Genomic DNA, 13,268 nt, shown 5'->3' on the forward strand with positions numbered 1-13,268 from the left:
CTCCCATGCGTTTCAAAAGTGGTGCAGCATGCGCCAAATTCAAGTACAAGATCTAGACAAGCACATGAATTTGACGCATGCTGCTCCACTTTTTTAAAATACATGCAAGACACTTCTGCAAAATCTGTCTTTGACAGTCTTTATGAATTCCAGCGACTGTTTCTAATGTCAGTTCAGAATTGTATTTTATTTTTACAGTTTTTATGAATTATTGAATATTAAAACAGCTCTTGCTTGTCCAATTGTACCTACTGTAGACTAGTTATACAATATAACTAGTATGCAAAGGCAACATTAAAAAAAATGTTTAGTACATCTCTTCAGCATAAGAACATTTTCACGTGTTTTGTAAACCTTGTGCGAATACAGAAAACAGTAAATTTTGTTCCAGAAATATATTATGCTCCTACATTTTTTTTTTTTTTTTTTTTTTTTTTTTTTTTATGTGACAGAGGTCTTGGTGTCGGCCCTGCTCACTTAATTTCTGTCGGGTAACAAAGAACACGGATCTCGCCCCTTTCCCACTCCCTCCTCCTCTCCACAGCCCCTTGTGTTGAGGTAGAGAATACGGGAATTCATCAGATCACAAGATTTCTGGCAAAAGCAAAATTTTTTGCATTATTGAACAGATAAAACAAAAGACAGTATATGGCATTTTGCCAACCAAAATGGAGCAACTAAGAGCAGTTCAATGTTAGGATTTACATACACTTTTATTATATGCTCTTTTGCTCATACTGCGTCTTGGCTCATTTAATTAAACCAGTAATCAAAAGGAAGCAGCAAGAAAAGATTTATTAAAAAATGCAGAAATGTCATTCTTTTATCAGATAAAATGTAAGCATTAATACGGCATTTGTTTTATTTTCTGTCCTTCTTAAAAAACAAAAATTGTAATTTTGCTTTGACAAGTTCTTAGGTTTAAACAAATATGAAGGACTAAATGTGCAAAGTTGATAGAAATATCTATTAGGAAGGGTAATGCTTTGATTGTTACTTGGAAGCTGCCAGGGATGAACATGCCTTGCTCTGCTGAAAGTTCTCTCTGCAGAGATCTGACAAGTCAGAGCTCGAATTTTATGGTTTGCAGAGCTATAGCTCTGACTCCGTATGCGTTTATCTGACCTCTACAAAGATGACCCTGCTTCCACACAAAGAGCAAGGGTCTTTATCTGCAGCAGTTTGGCAGGGGGGTAGGCAGTGGCTGCTTTCCAAAGAAATTATACTCTAAGCCCTTGTACACACGGTTGGAGAATCTGTCGGAATGAGTCTTATCGGACCGTGTCGTCAGATAATCCGACTGTGTGTGGTATGCATCGGACTGATTCCGTCCGAATCTCCGTCTGACCCAATTTTCCAACATGTTGGAAATATTTCTCGACCAACTGGGCCGGACAGACCTAATCCGATCATGTGTAGAGCATTTTGATCGGACCAAGTGCCACGCATGCTCAGATCAAATTCCTACATCAAAGCTATTGGCTACTAGCCTGAATGTAGTCCCATCGTAACGAAATTACGTCATCACGTTCTAAAAGATCGGATTTTTCGCCAACTTGGCCCGACCGTGTGTATGCAACAGTTTCGGACACAATCCGTCAGACTAAATCCGATGGGCAAAATCCAACGGATTTGGTTGCCAAAATCTCCGACCGTGTGTACGTGGGCTAAGGCTTCATACACACAAGACTTTAAAAACGTAGCTTTTACAGGCGTTTGACTTTTTTCAGCCTCTAAACACCCCTCTGTTAGCTTATGTGGCCATGCACAGAGGAGGAGGACAGACCTTTTCCTACAGATCCTGTGCCTCTGTGGAACTGCAGCACCCCCTGGTCTCAGTATTCAGCAGACCCCAGCATCTGACTCCATCACTCCTCCAGACCCGGCACTTTCTGTTCCCCTGCTCTATCCCCAGCTTCTTTCCAGCAGCAGACGAAGGTAAGGGAGGTGCACTGTGATGTAAGGGAGGGTGGAGGACTCTTCATGTCTGATGGTGGAGGGGGGGCTCTTGACATCTAATGTAAAAGGAAGTGGGGTGCTCTGGACATCTGCCAATATTTATTAAGAGAATGAGACAATTCTATGCAAGTTGAAAAGACGAGTCTCACACAGCTGGTATCATTCACAAGAAACTTTATTGGAGACTGCTCAGACAGAACATGTTTTGTCTGAGCAGTCTCCTATAAAGTTCCTTGTGAGTGAAACCTGATGCTTGCAGTGTGCGACTCTCCTTTTTCAGGCTTGCGTTATCTGCTACTAGTGTGAGGGGGCTGCGTCACAGCTTAAAATGGAGGACCACCCTAAAAAAAAAGCATTAATATTCAAAAAATAAATAAAAAGGTACGTCTCCTTATTAAAAGTCAGCAGCTACTTTTTTATTTTTTAGCTGCTGACTTTTAAAAAATGTTTTACAGCTGAAACACCGCTTTAAGTTATTACTAAAACCATTAATTATCATATTAAATAATTGCCTCTGCATTTGATTAAGGGTAGATTCATTTATATAGTCTTACAGATACAACCAGCCCTTTTGAGGGCCACCATAATGCTGATGCAGTCCGCAGTTATATTGAGTTTGACATCCCTGGTTTAGAGGCTGAAAAAAAAAAACACTTGTTTATTTAGAAGAGGAATGTTTTGAGCAGAAAGTTTGCAGCATGTACCGTTAGCACTTGAGCATTCATTCTTCCCAGTGATCAGAATAAATTAATATTCTGGACAATGGAATAAATGAACACCTAAACATGTTTGCAAAACAGGGCTTTAGGCACATTTTTAAGTTGCTTTCCTCCCAGGAAAAAAGGTAGTCAGAAAAGTTGGGCAAATGCCCAGTATGCATGAGGTCTAAGGATTTGCACATTTTTAGAGCACCTGGATTTAGCTGAGTTAAACTGAAAGTTTGATTACACTTTAATATTTTAAGACATATCTACTTAAGGATAGAGTGTTAACCTCTAAACTCTACAAGTCCAGTCAATATTAGAAATGGTTGATAAAAGATGTGGGGAAAAGACTGTCCTAAAACATAAATGAATCCAATAAAAGTGAAAAGAGCTGCTAACACTCAAACAAAGTTTAACGTGAATAGTGGAACAACAGTGTAGCGCTAATGTACACAGTGAAGTGAAATAATACATATGTCTAAATGCAGTATGTATATAAGGGAAACGGATTGTGTAGGAAAAACAATAATAAATGTGCTAAAACACAATTGGTGCATAAATCAAACACGGAACAACAGTCCACAAAATTGTGAAGGGAAAAAGCTCTTCCTGTTGAGGTACACCAAACCAATGGGGACAGGAAACAGATTGTCTGTAGTCACTCTCAGCCACACTTCGAAGGTAAGTTAATAAATACTCTTACCAACTGGGATGGACATGCATGTCGTACGACAGTGGGTCGGGATCAGGCGCTATGCACAGGAGATGGTCAAGCAGATCCGATGCGGGTTCCCTGACTTTCTGTCCCAAGGCTCCACGGACACTTTAGAATCAAAATGGATGTTGCCCCGAACTCCTCCAGGGCTAGCATTTACTGTACCCCACATTGCTTTTATATATTGTTTTATATTTTTGTGATCATTGTTGATATATGACATATTCCAATAAACCTTCTGGTTTGACCTGCTCTATCTGGAGCCCTCCTTCCTTTTTTCCACATGCTTTTTGGAGTCCATACAGAGCTGTTCAGGGTAACATCCATTTTGATTCTAAAGTATCTGTGGAGCCTTGGGACCGAGAGTCGGGGACCCCGCATCGGATATGCTTGACCACCTCCTGTGCACAGTGCCTGAGCCGGACCTTATAGGATCTTGAGCCTTTTTGACCCACTGTCGTACGACATGTATGTCCATCCCAGTTGGCAAGAGTATTTATTTGCTTATCTTCGAAGTGTGGCTGAGAGTGACTACAGACAATCTGTTTCCTGTCCCCATTGGTTTGGTGTCACCTCAACAGGAAGAGCCTTTTCCCTTCACAATTTTGTGGACTGTTGTTCCATGTTTGATTTATGCACCAATTGTGTTTTAGCACATTTATTATTGTTTTTCATACACAATCTGTTTCCCTTTATATACATACTGCATTTAGACATATGTATTAGTTCACTTCACTGTGTACATTAGCGCTACACTGTTGTTCCACAATATATAAAATGGGAAATGTATTATAATAGCCTTTTGCTATATTTATCATTGAGTTCCCATTAAAATTATTTTTGTAAACATTTGTCCTGGTTAGATTACTGATTGATTTTAACTATGCCCATCTTTTCTTGCCAACAGGATACAGGGCTACAATTAGTGCACCCCATATGGTGAGTGCTCAATCCATTATTATATTTTTACATTTACTGTGGAAAATAGTACAATTTTAATACAGTTTAATAAGAATTTTTCTTATACAAAAGATTTAAATCCTTATCAGTATTTCCGACAAGTAAAGTGGATCTAGCATCATAGATATTTTTAATATAAAGTGCATGCATGATAAGTAAAGCACAAGTGTAATAGGTGTACAGTGCCTTGAAAAAGTATTCATACCCCTTGACATTTTCCACATTTTGTCATGTTACAACCAAAAACGTAAATGTATTTTATATGATAGACCAACACAAAGTGGAAGGGAAATTATAAATTTTTTTACAAATCTGAAAAGTGTGGCTTGCATTTTGTATTCAGCCCCTTGAGTCAATACTTTGTAGAACCACCTTTCACTACAATCACAGCTGCAAGTCTTTTTGCACATCTAGAGAGTGACGTTTTTGCCCATTCTTCTTTGCAAAATAGCTCAAGCTCTGTCAGATTGGATAGAGAGTGTCTGAGAACAGAAATGTTTAAGTCTTGCCACATATTTTCAATTGCATTTAGGTCTGAACTTTGACTGGGCCATTCTAACACGTGAATATGCTTTGATCTAAACCATTCCATGGTAGCTCTGGCTGTATGTTTAGGGGAATTGTCCTACTGGATGATCAACCTCCACCCCAGTCAAGTTTTTTGCAGCTCGTAACAGGTTTTCTTCTAAGATTGCCCTGTATTTGGCTCCATCCATCTTCCCATCAACTCTGACCAGCTTGGGGAGTGACCGGATGTGTGTGGAGCGTGGTGCGCAGGGTGCGCTGTGAGAATGCAGAGGGGCTGATGTGAGTGTGACGCCGCCACGCTGTCTCCTCCGCCTTGAGATGTAAGACACAGCCTGTGAAAGATCGACGTAAGCTGAGGGAGGTACCAGGCTGGAGCATCCAGGGTGAGCCTCGAGGCATTGCGAAAGAGCACGCCGAACACCGCCGGGAACGGCCGAGAATTACAGACGCCAGCCGAAGCTGACCGAGGATACTCCGGATAGCTCGGATAAGTGCAGGAGCGGAGACATGGCTATATGCTGACCGCGGTATTCGTGAGTACCCCCGTCGGGGGAAAATAGCTTAGGAGGAGACCTCCAGTGGTGAGGGCAAGTTGTAATTGAGGTACCCGGTCCATAAATCATTTAAGCCTGTTTATCTGATGTTAAGGGAGACGAGGCAGCAGGATACAGGTTACCATCTCTTTGCCTGGCTATCTTTATATTTATTTCTCTCTCCCAGAACTGTATGGAACTGTATGGTGTAAATGCCTATATAGGTACCTGTCAGCTGCTCGTCTAGTGTGGTCTCCCTCTGGAACGCAAGAACTCTTTTACTACCATTTAATGATACTCCAGTGGTAGGCTTTAGAACACACTTCTGCTTTTTTTTTGTTTTTTTTTTTATTTTTTTGAATAAGATATAAAGAAAGTAACGGACGACACAGCAATACATTTTATTAAAAAAAAAGGAAGGAAAGCGAAAGAAAAGGGGGGAAAAAAAAAAAAAAAAATCTCAGATTATACTATATTTATCCATAAATAGTAGCCTGTAAGAGACTCCTTTTTCCTTTCCTTTTTTTTCCCTCTCCTTCCCCTCTTTTCCCCTTTATGTAGCACGAAATTATAACTACAGCCGAAGGGACTTAATACCCGGGATCTCCCAGATTACCTTTTGGGTTTCACCCGGGGAGGGGGAACCATCGTACATAGTACCTCTGTCCCTGGTCTCCCTTTATTTGTGTTTTTTTTTTTTTTTTTTTTTTCTTTTTTCTTCCCTTCCCGGGGTTTTTTTTTCCTCCTCTCCCTTTCCTTTCCCCCTCACCAGCTTGGATTTAGACGGGGGGATTTCCCCCTTCTTGCAAAAGTTAAAAAAATAAAAATAAAATGTCAAGACGACGAGGAGAGGATCAGTCGCAGCAGGAAGGCACGGGGTCACAACATCTCCGCTCTTCTAAAGAAAAGGAAAAAAATAACCAGGCAGCAATCACAGCTGCAGCAAAATTGGAGCGATTTGTGCATACCCCGGTTCAAACTCCAACAAAGGGGGGACAGATGGTAAAAACTAAAATTCAACATGGGGGCCCCACTGATAGAAAAAGCCAAGGCCAATCGGCATCTTTGGCCATGACAGTATCCGAATGTAAGGGCAAAAGTAGTAAGAGTCAGCGGGACACCCATGGCGACTTGGACCCAGCTGTGAGTAATGGTACATCGGAGGAGGAGGCCCCAACATTGAAGGATGTTCTGCAAGCGGTAAACGCATGTAAATTGTCCTTGGGGGAGCTGGCAGTTCAGTTTACAGGAATGAAGGAGGAAATATCACTAGCACGCCAAGATATTCAAAAAGTAGTTGAAAGAACAACGGTGCTGGAAACGAGAATAAGTCAAGTAGAAGATGACATTTATCCACTACAGCTGGAAGTTAAGAATATGAAAAAACAAATGGACAGCTATGCTACTAAACTAGACGAATTAGAAAATAGATCTCGTAGGGATAATATTAGGATGTTGGGGTTGCCCGAGAAATGTGAAGGCCCGGACGCAATAAAATTCCTGGAGTCCTGGTTTGTAGATACGTTTGGAAGAGAAGAGTTTTCACCATTTTTTGCGATAGAAAGAGCTCATAGGCTCCCCTTTAGAGCCCCGCCGCCTGGAGGCCGCCCTAGACCTATGCTGTTGAAGCTCTTTAATTACAAAGATAAGGTGACACTAATGCGTAAGGCGAGGGAAATGGGGAATACTTCCTTTAAAGGTTCAAGGATCTCATTTTACCCAGATTACTCCCCTGAATTGCAGAGACGCAGAGCGGAATTTCGGGCAATTAAAGCTACCCTACAGCAATACAAAGTAACATACGCACTGCTATACCCAGCAAGATTGCGCGTGATGACCCCGGAGGGGGCACAGATCTTTGAGTCAACCGAGACTGCATTACACTGGCTGGAAGTTAATAAGGAGTCTCTACGGAGTAGCCAAGGGGAGGGGGAGGGTAGATAGCGAGGGAGAGGGGAGGTTACAAGGAAAGGAGGGGGAGGGGAGGGGAGGGGAAGGGGAGAAGGAAAGAAAATTTACTCGGTTTTGGAACACGTGTGATAGGACGGGGGGGGGGGACAGCGGGGACGGTGGTTGTGAGTGTGAGCATAGGTGGGGTATGGATGTTACGGTCACGGTAAACCCCTTAAGGGAGCACCTTGATAGGTGGAGGGCAGGGAGGGAAGGTCGGGTAGCGGGGGAGGGGGGGGTAAAAGGGAGGGAAAGGGGAGAGGGGTGGTTTGGGGGTTGCTGGGGGGCGGATGGGGCGGGGAGGGGAAAAATGTTTAAAGAAAATCACGTGAAGGTAAAACATGATTATAGCACGATAAACGCACAGCAGAATAAGATAAATAAGATAAATAATATTAAGTTATGCTACTGGGTAACACATTTAAGGGCTAAATTTAAATTTAAATTTAAGGCACAAATACAAGTACACCAAATTTGGAAAACTTCATTGGAGGTGAAATCGGGGTTGGTGTATTTATTGAAGAAGGGTACACTGGTAGGGTTTACGCATTTCAAGTTGTATATACAATTGTGTTATTTAGCTGTGTGGAGTCCCCCTCTTCTTGGCCTGTTTTTTCTCTCACCTGATTGCATAGATGACACAGGCTAAAATTCTTAATGTGGGGTCCTGGAATGTGAGGGGCCTGGGTACCCCAGTAAAAAAGGCGGCAGTGTTTGCTGTGTTGGAGAGGTTCGATGTGGGGCTGGTCTGCCTGCAGGAGACCCACCTAACAAATGTGTCTAAATTACAACTGAACAACAGGAGATTTCAACAGCAGTATCACTCAGTATATTCCTCTTATTCAAGAGGGGTGAGTGTGTTAATAAAAGAGGGGGTGAGCTTCTCCTGCAGGCAGGTCAGCATTGACGAACTAGGTCGCTATGTTTTTTTGTATGGTAAATTGGAGGGTAGCTACTGCATCCTGGCAAATATATACATACCCCCACCGTTTAAAATGGAGGTTGTATATAAATTGATGGAATTTATTGGGGATAAAGAAAGTATCCCGATTATAGTGCTGGGAGACTTCAACGAAGTTCTCGATGTAGATATGGACAGACTTCCCCCTAAAGTGCGACCCCGGGGTATGGGAGAAACTAGATTGAGTTTTTTTCTGAAGGAAATTGGGTTAATGGACCTGTGGAGAGAGAGAAATCCGAAAGTTAAGCAATACTCCTGCCTGTCGGGAACCTACGCCACCCTCTCCAGAATAGATATGGCATTAGGAAACACAGAGATGGCACAAAACGTAAGAGATATAGAATATACGCCCAGGGGGATATCGGACCACTCCTTGGTAAGGGTAGTATTAAGCACAGGGGTGAAAAAAACTCAACCGAACTGGAAGATTAGTCCCTTTTGGTTGGAACTAATAAAGGATAAAGAGGAAGTTATGTCAAAAATACGCGAGTTTATCGGTTTTAACGTGGGTACCGCCCCAATTACCGTAATCTGGGATACCTTAAAGGCCTTTCTTAGAGGTACCTTGATCCAGCAGGTAGCAAGGATGAAGCAAAAATCCAGGATGTGGGAGGAGTGTATTAGGAAGGAAGTATTAGAGGCGGAAAACAACTATGTAAAGGATCCAACCCCAGAAAATCAAAAAATATGGTTAAACAAACAACAAGGTTATAAGACAGCAATCATAAAAAAAGAAGAAAGTAAACTAATTTTTTTGAAACAACGGTATTTTGGAGAAGGAGAGGGGGTGGGCAGACTGCTTGCTCAGCTGGTAAAAACAAACGCCCCTCCCTCAGCTATTACTAGCATCAGAGCCCCAAATGGGGAACCGACCCAAAGGGGAGAGGAGATAGTAGAAATATTCGGGAATTTCTATAGGGAGCTATACCGATCACAAGGAGCAGGGGAAGAAGGGGAAATAGATAGATTTCTGCAAGGCCTGGAAATGGTGACTCTTACCCAGGAGGAGAGGGAAGTATTAGATGCCCCGATAACTATTGAGGAATTACAGCAAGCAGTGGCTGGGATGCCCAATCAAAAGGCCCCGGGCCCGGATGGACTCCCGGTAGAAATATATAAACATTATGGAGAATTGCTGCTCCCAGAGTTACATAAGACCTTAATGGGTACACTGGGGGAAGGACAACTGCCTGACTCAATGACGGAGGCAACTATCATTGTGATCCCCAAAGCGGATAAGGACCCTCTGGAAGTGGCCTCATACAGGCCAATCTCGTTATTAAATACGGATGAAAAAATCTTGGCCAAGGTACTTTCAAATAGGCTGAATCATTTCATCACAAAGTTAGTACACCCTGACCAAACGGGATTTATCCCGGGAAGGTCTACTAGCATGAACATCAGAAGGACTTTTTTAAACATGCAGACCCCCTCAGAGAATATAGGGGCAAGGGCTATAATGTCCCTGGATGTAACAAAGGCCTTTGATAGCCTGGAGTGGAAGTATCTTTGGCGTGTGCTAGAGAAAATAGGTCTGGGCCCTTCCTTTGTTGGTTGGGTCAAATTGATGTATAACGCCCCAAGCGCTAGGGTAAGGGTTAATGGCAGGTATTCTGAAAAGATCGAAATGAGCAGAGGGACAAGGCAAGGTTGCCCGCTGTCCCCTCTGCTCTTTGCGTTGGCTATAGAGCCATTGGCAATAGCGATTAGGGAAAGCCCCGGGATTAAAGGATTTCAAGGAAAGGGGGAGAGACAGGAAAAGATTGCCTTATACGCGGACGATGTCCTACTCTTCCTGGGGGATACGGGTCCGTCATTGAGTCAGGCAGTTACCTTAGTAGAGGGCTTTGGAAAATTTTCAGGATTGGCCATAAATTGGGGGAAGTCTGAGCTGCTCCGGGTCGACCCCCTGGATGGGGCGGCTGCGCCGGGGGGGATACAGGTGAGGGTGGTAGATGCTATGAAGTATCTTGGTGTATATTTGACAGTGAACCCTAATCAGTACATCAATAAAAATTTAATTCCACTGCTGAATAGATTTAGGTCTAAGTGTGACGTCTGGAGTAGGCTGCCGTTATCTGCGACGGGTCGCTCCAGCCTGATAAAGATGATATGGATGCCACAATTGCTATATGTCTTACACAATGCACCGGTATGGATATGCAAAAAGTGGTTAAAAAAACTGGACACCCTCTTCCGGGAGCTTATTTGGAAGAAGGGCACAGCCCGGATACGACTCCAGACGTTACAGTTACCATTAGATAGAGGAGGTTTGGCGGTGCCACACCCTAGGAATTACTACCTGGCGGTGCAGCTGCAGCATCTGGCGGGTTGCGACTCGGAGCAGGGAAGAAAGTTAAGGGGAGGGATCAGGATGGTAGGAGCCCCACACGAACTTGTGGCCGAGGCCTTGGAGGCAGAATCCTTTCAGCACAGTAACTCTGTAACTAAGATGCTGGGCAAGATATGGAAAACGGTGAAATTAAAAATGGGCTGCCAGAATTTACACCACTCTGGGACAATAAAAACCTACCGGAATTATTTAAAATAGGTAAGATTAAAAGGTGGGAAGTGGAAGGCATAACCAAATTGATCCAACTCTACGACGGAGGGGCCCTAAGAACATTCCCGGACTTAAAGCAGATCTATGATATACCCCAACAATCATATTTTAGTTATTTACAGGTGAGACATGCCTTAGTAGCACAGTTCGGGGGGCACACGATACGGTGGGATAAAACACCCCTACTTTGGAAATTACTTACAACGGATAGGGCAAGTGGGTGTATATCAGAAATTTATAACCAGCTAGGTATGAACCGAAACCTGGAAGTTGATCACCCGAACTTAAAAAGGAAGTGGGAAGAGGACATAGGGGAAATATCAGAGGTACAGTGGAGGAGAATAATGGAGCTTGGGCCGGTGACGTCGGTCTCCCCCTCTCAAAGGATCTCACATTTGATGTTAATACACAGGGCCTATTATACACCCAAGAGACTATGCCTGTTTGGCAGGAGAGCCGACAACTGCCCTAGATGTCGGGGACAGGGGGACCTTCTCCACATGATGTGGCGCTGCCCAAAGTTATTTCGGTATTGGAGGGAGGTGGTGGACACTATTAATAAGATCTACGAGTTAGAATTGGTAATGAACCCGATCCTGTGTGTGCTGGGTTGTAGACAGGAGCGGAGAGAATCAAAAAGTACTACAGCGGCAGTGGTACGTTGCTTGTTCCAAGCACGTAGGCTTATCGCGCAAAGATGGCAAGCTGAGAGGGCCCCGCTGGTGAGTGAATGGACCCAAAGTATTAATGAATTAGTATGGAAAGAGAAGACACTATATGTAAAGAGAGGGAATTTTAGAGAGTGGAAAGAAATCTGGAGGCCCTGGATAAATGAGATGGGTTATCCTATTGATTAAAAGGAATTAGCAGAGGGTGATACAGGTGTTGTGGTGGTGGTTTACCGTAATTCTCGTGCTTATGTGAGGGAGGGGGGAGGGGGAGGGTTGGGGGGGGCAGGGGAAGGAGGGAGAGGGAGGAGGGGATTGGGGGGGGGGAGAGGGGAGGGTGGAAAGGAGAATGGGGGGAAAAGTTGAAGGAGTAAAATTGGGCTGTTGTTGTTAGTTAGTCTCTTTGTTTTTAGAACGTTTTGTAACCTTTGATGGAAAACTTAATAAAGAAGATTGGAAATAATCATTATAAGCCACGATGATGAGGAATCATGCTGAGACATAAATGAGCTGAAAGGTGATTAAGTCTCCTGCATAGGATTTCTGATGTGGAAAAAAAAAAAGAAAAAAAAAAAAAAAAAAAAAACTCTGACCAGCTTCCCAGTCCCTGCTGAAGAAAAGCATCAGTGTGTTCAGTGTGATGTACAGTGTCAGTTTTCCGACACACATACCGTTTTTGCTTTTAGGCCAAAAAGTATATTTTTGGTCACACCTGACCAGAGCACCTTTTTAAAATGTTTGCTATGTCCCCCACATAGCTTCTCTCAAACTGCAAAAGGGACTTCTTATGGCTTTCTTCCATAGAGGCCAGATTTGTGGAGTGCATGACTTATAGTTGTCTTTTGTACAGATTGCCTCACCTGAGCTGTGGATCTCTGCAGCTCCTCCAGAGTTACCATGGGCCTCTTGGCTGCTTCTCTCCTTGCCCAGCCTGTCACTTTAGGTGGACATACCATGTCTTGCTAGGTTTGCAGTTGTGCCATACTCTTTCCATTTTCAGAGGATGGATTGAACCGTGCTCCGTGAGATATTCAAAGCTTGGAATATTTTTATATAACCTAACCCGGCTTTTAACTTCTCCAAATGTATCCCTGACCTGTCTGGTGTGTTGCTTGGCCTTCATGATGCTGTTTGTTCAATAATGTTATCTAACAAACCTCTGAGGGCTTCACAGAACAGCTGTAGGCTGGGGAGGAGGTTCACTTTTCAGCAGGACAATGACCCTAAACATACAACCAGAGCTACAATGGAATGGTTTAGAGCATATTCATGTATTAGAATGGCCCAGTCAAAGTTCAGACCTAAATCCAATTGAGAATCTGTGGCAAGACTTAAAAATTTCTGTTCACAGACACTCTCTATCCAATCTGACAGAGCTAGAGATATTTTGCAAAGAAGAATGGGAAAAATTTCACTCTCTAGATATGCAAAGACTTGCAGCTGTAATTGTAGTGAAAGGTGGTTCTACAAAGTACTGACTCGGGGGGCTGAATACAAATGCACGCCACACTTTTCAGATTATTTATAAAGAATTTTGAAAACCATTTATCATTTTCCTTCCACTTCACAATTATCGTATATACTGGAGCATAAGCCGAGTTTTTCAGCCCATATTTAGGCTGAACCCCCCCCCCCCCACCCACACCTCGGCTTATACTCCAGTGAGCGGTTCAGCAGCCATACCTTTTTGATTATTAAAACAGCGGGTGTCTCCCACTGGTTTATGC

The 13,268-nt window shown here is 43.2% G+C and overlaps 1 protein-coding gene across 6 annotated transcripts in view; it reads left to right on the forward strand.

The window, feature by feature from the left end:
- Window positions 1-13,268, forward strand: part of LOC143943247 (protein-L-isoaspartate(D-aspartate) O-methyltransferase-like) — a 325,651-nt gene that overhangs the window by 48,414 nt on the left and 263,969 nt on the right. For all 6 annotated transcript variants that reach the window (XM_077464889.1, XM_077464891.1, XM_077464885.1 and 3 more), the window contains one exon: window positions 4,286-4,317. In XM_077464889.1, the coding sequence (XP_077321015.1) occupies window positions 4,286-4,317 (32 nt within the window). The remainder of the gene's footprint in view (window positions 1-4,285; window positions 4,318-13,268) is intronic.

This window comes from Lithobates pipiens, unplaced genomic scaffold, assembly GCF_037356315.1.
Source record: "Lithobates pipiens isolate NorthernLeopardFrog02 unplaced genomic scaffold, aLitPip1_a1.2 Scaffold_30, whole genome shotgun sequence".
In the NCBI taxonomy this organism is placed as follows: Eukaryota; Metazoa; Chordata; class Amphibia; order Anura; family Ranidae; genus Lithobates; species Lithobates pipiens.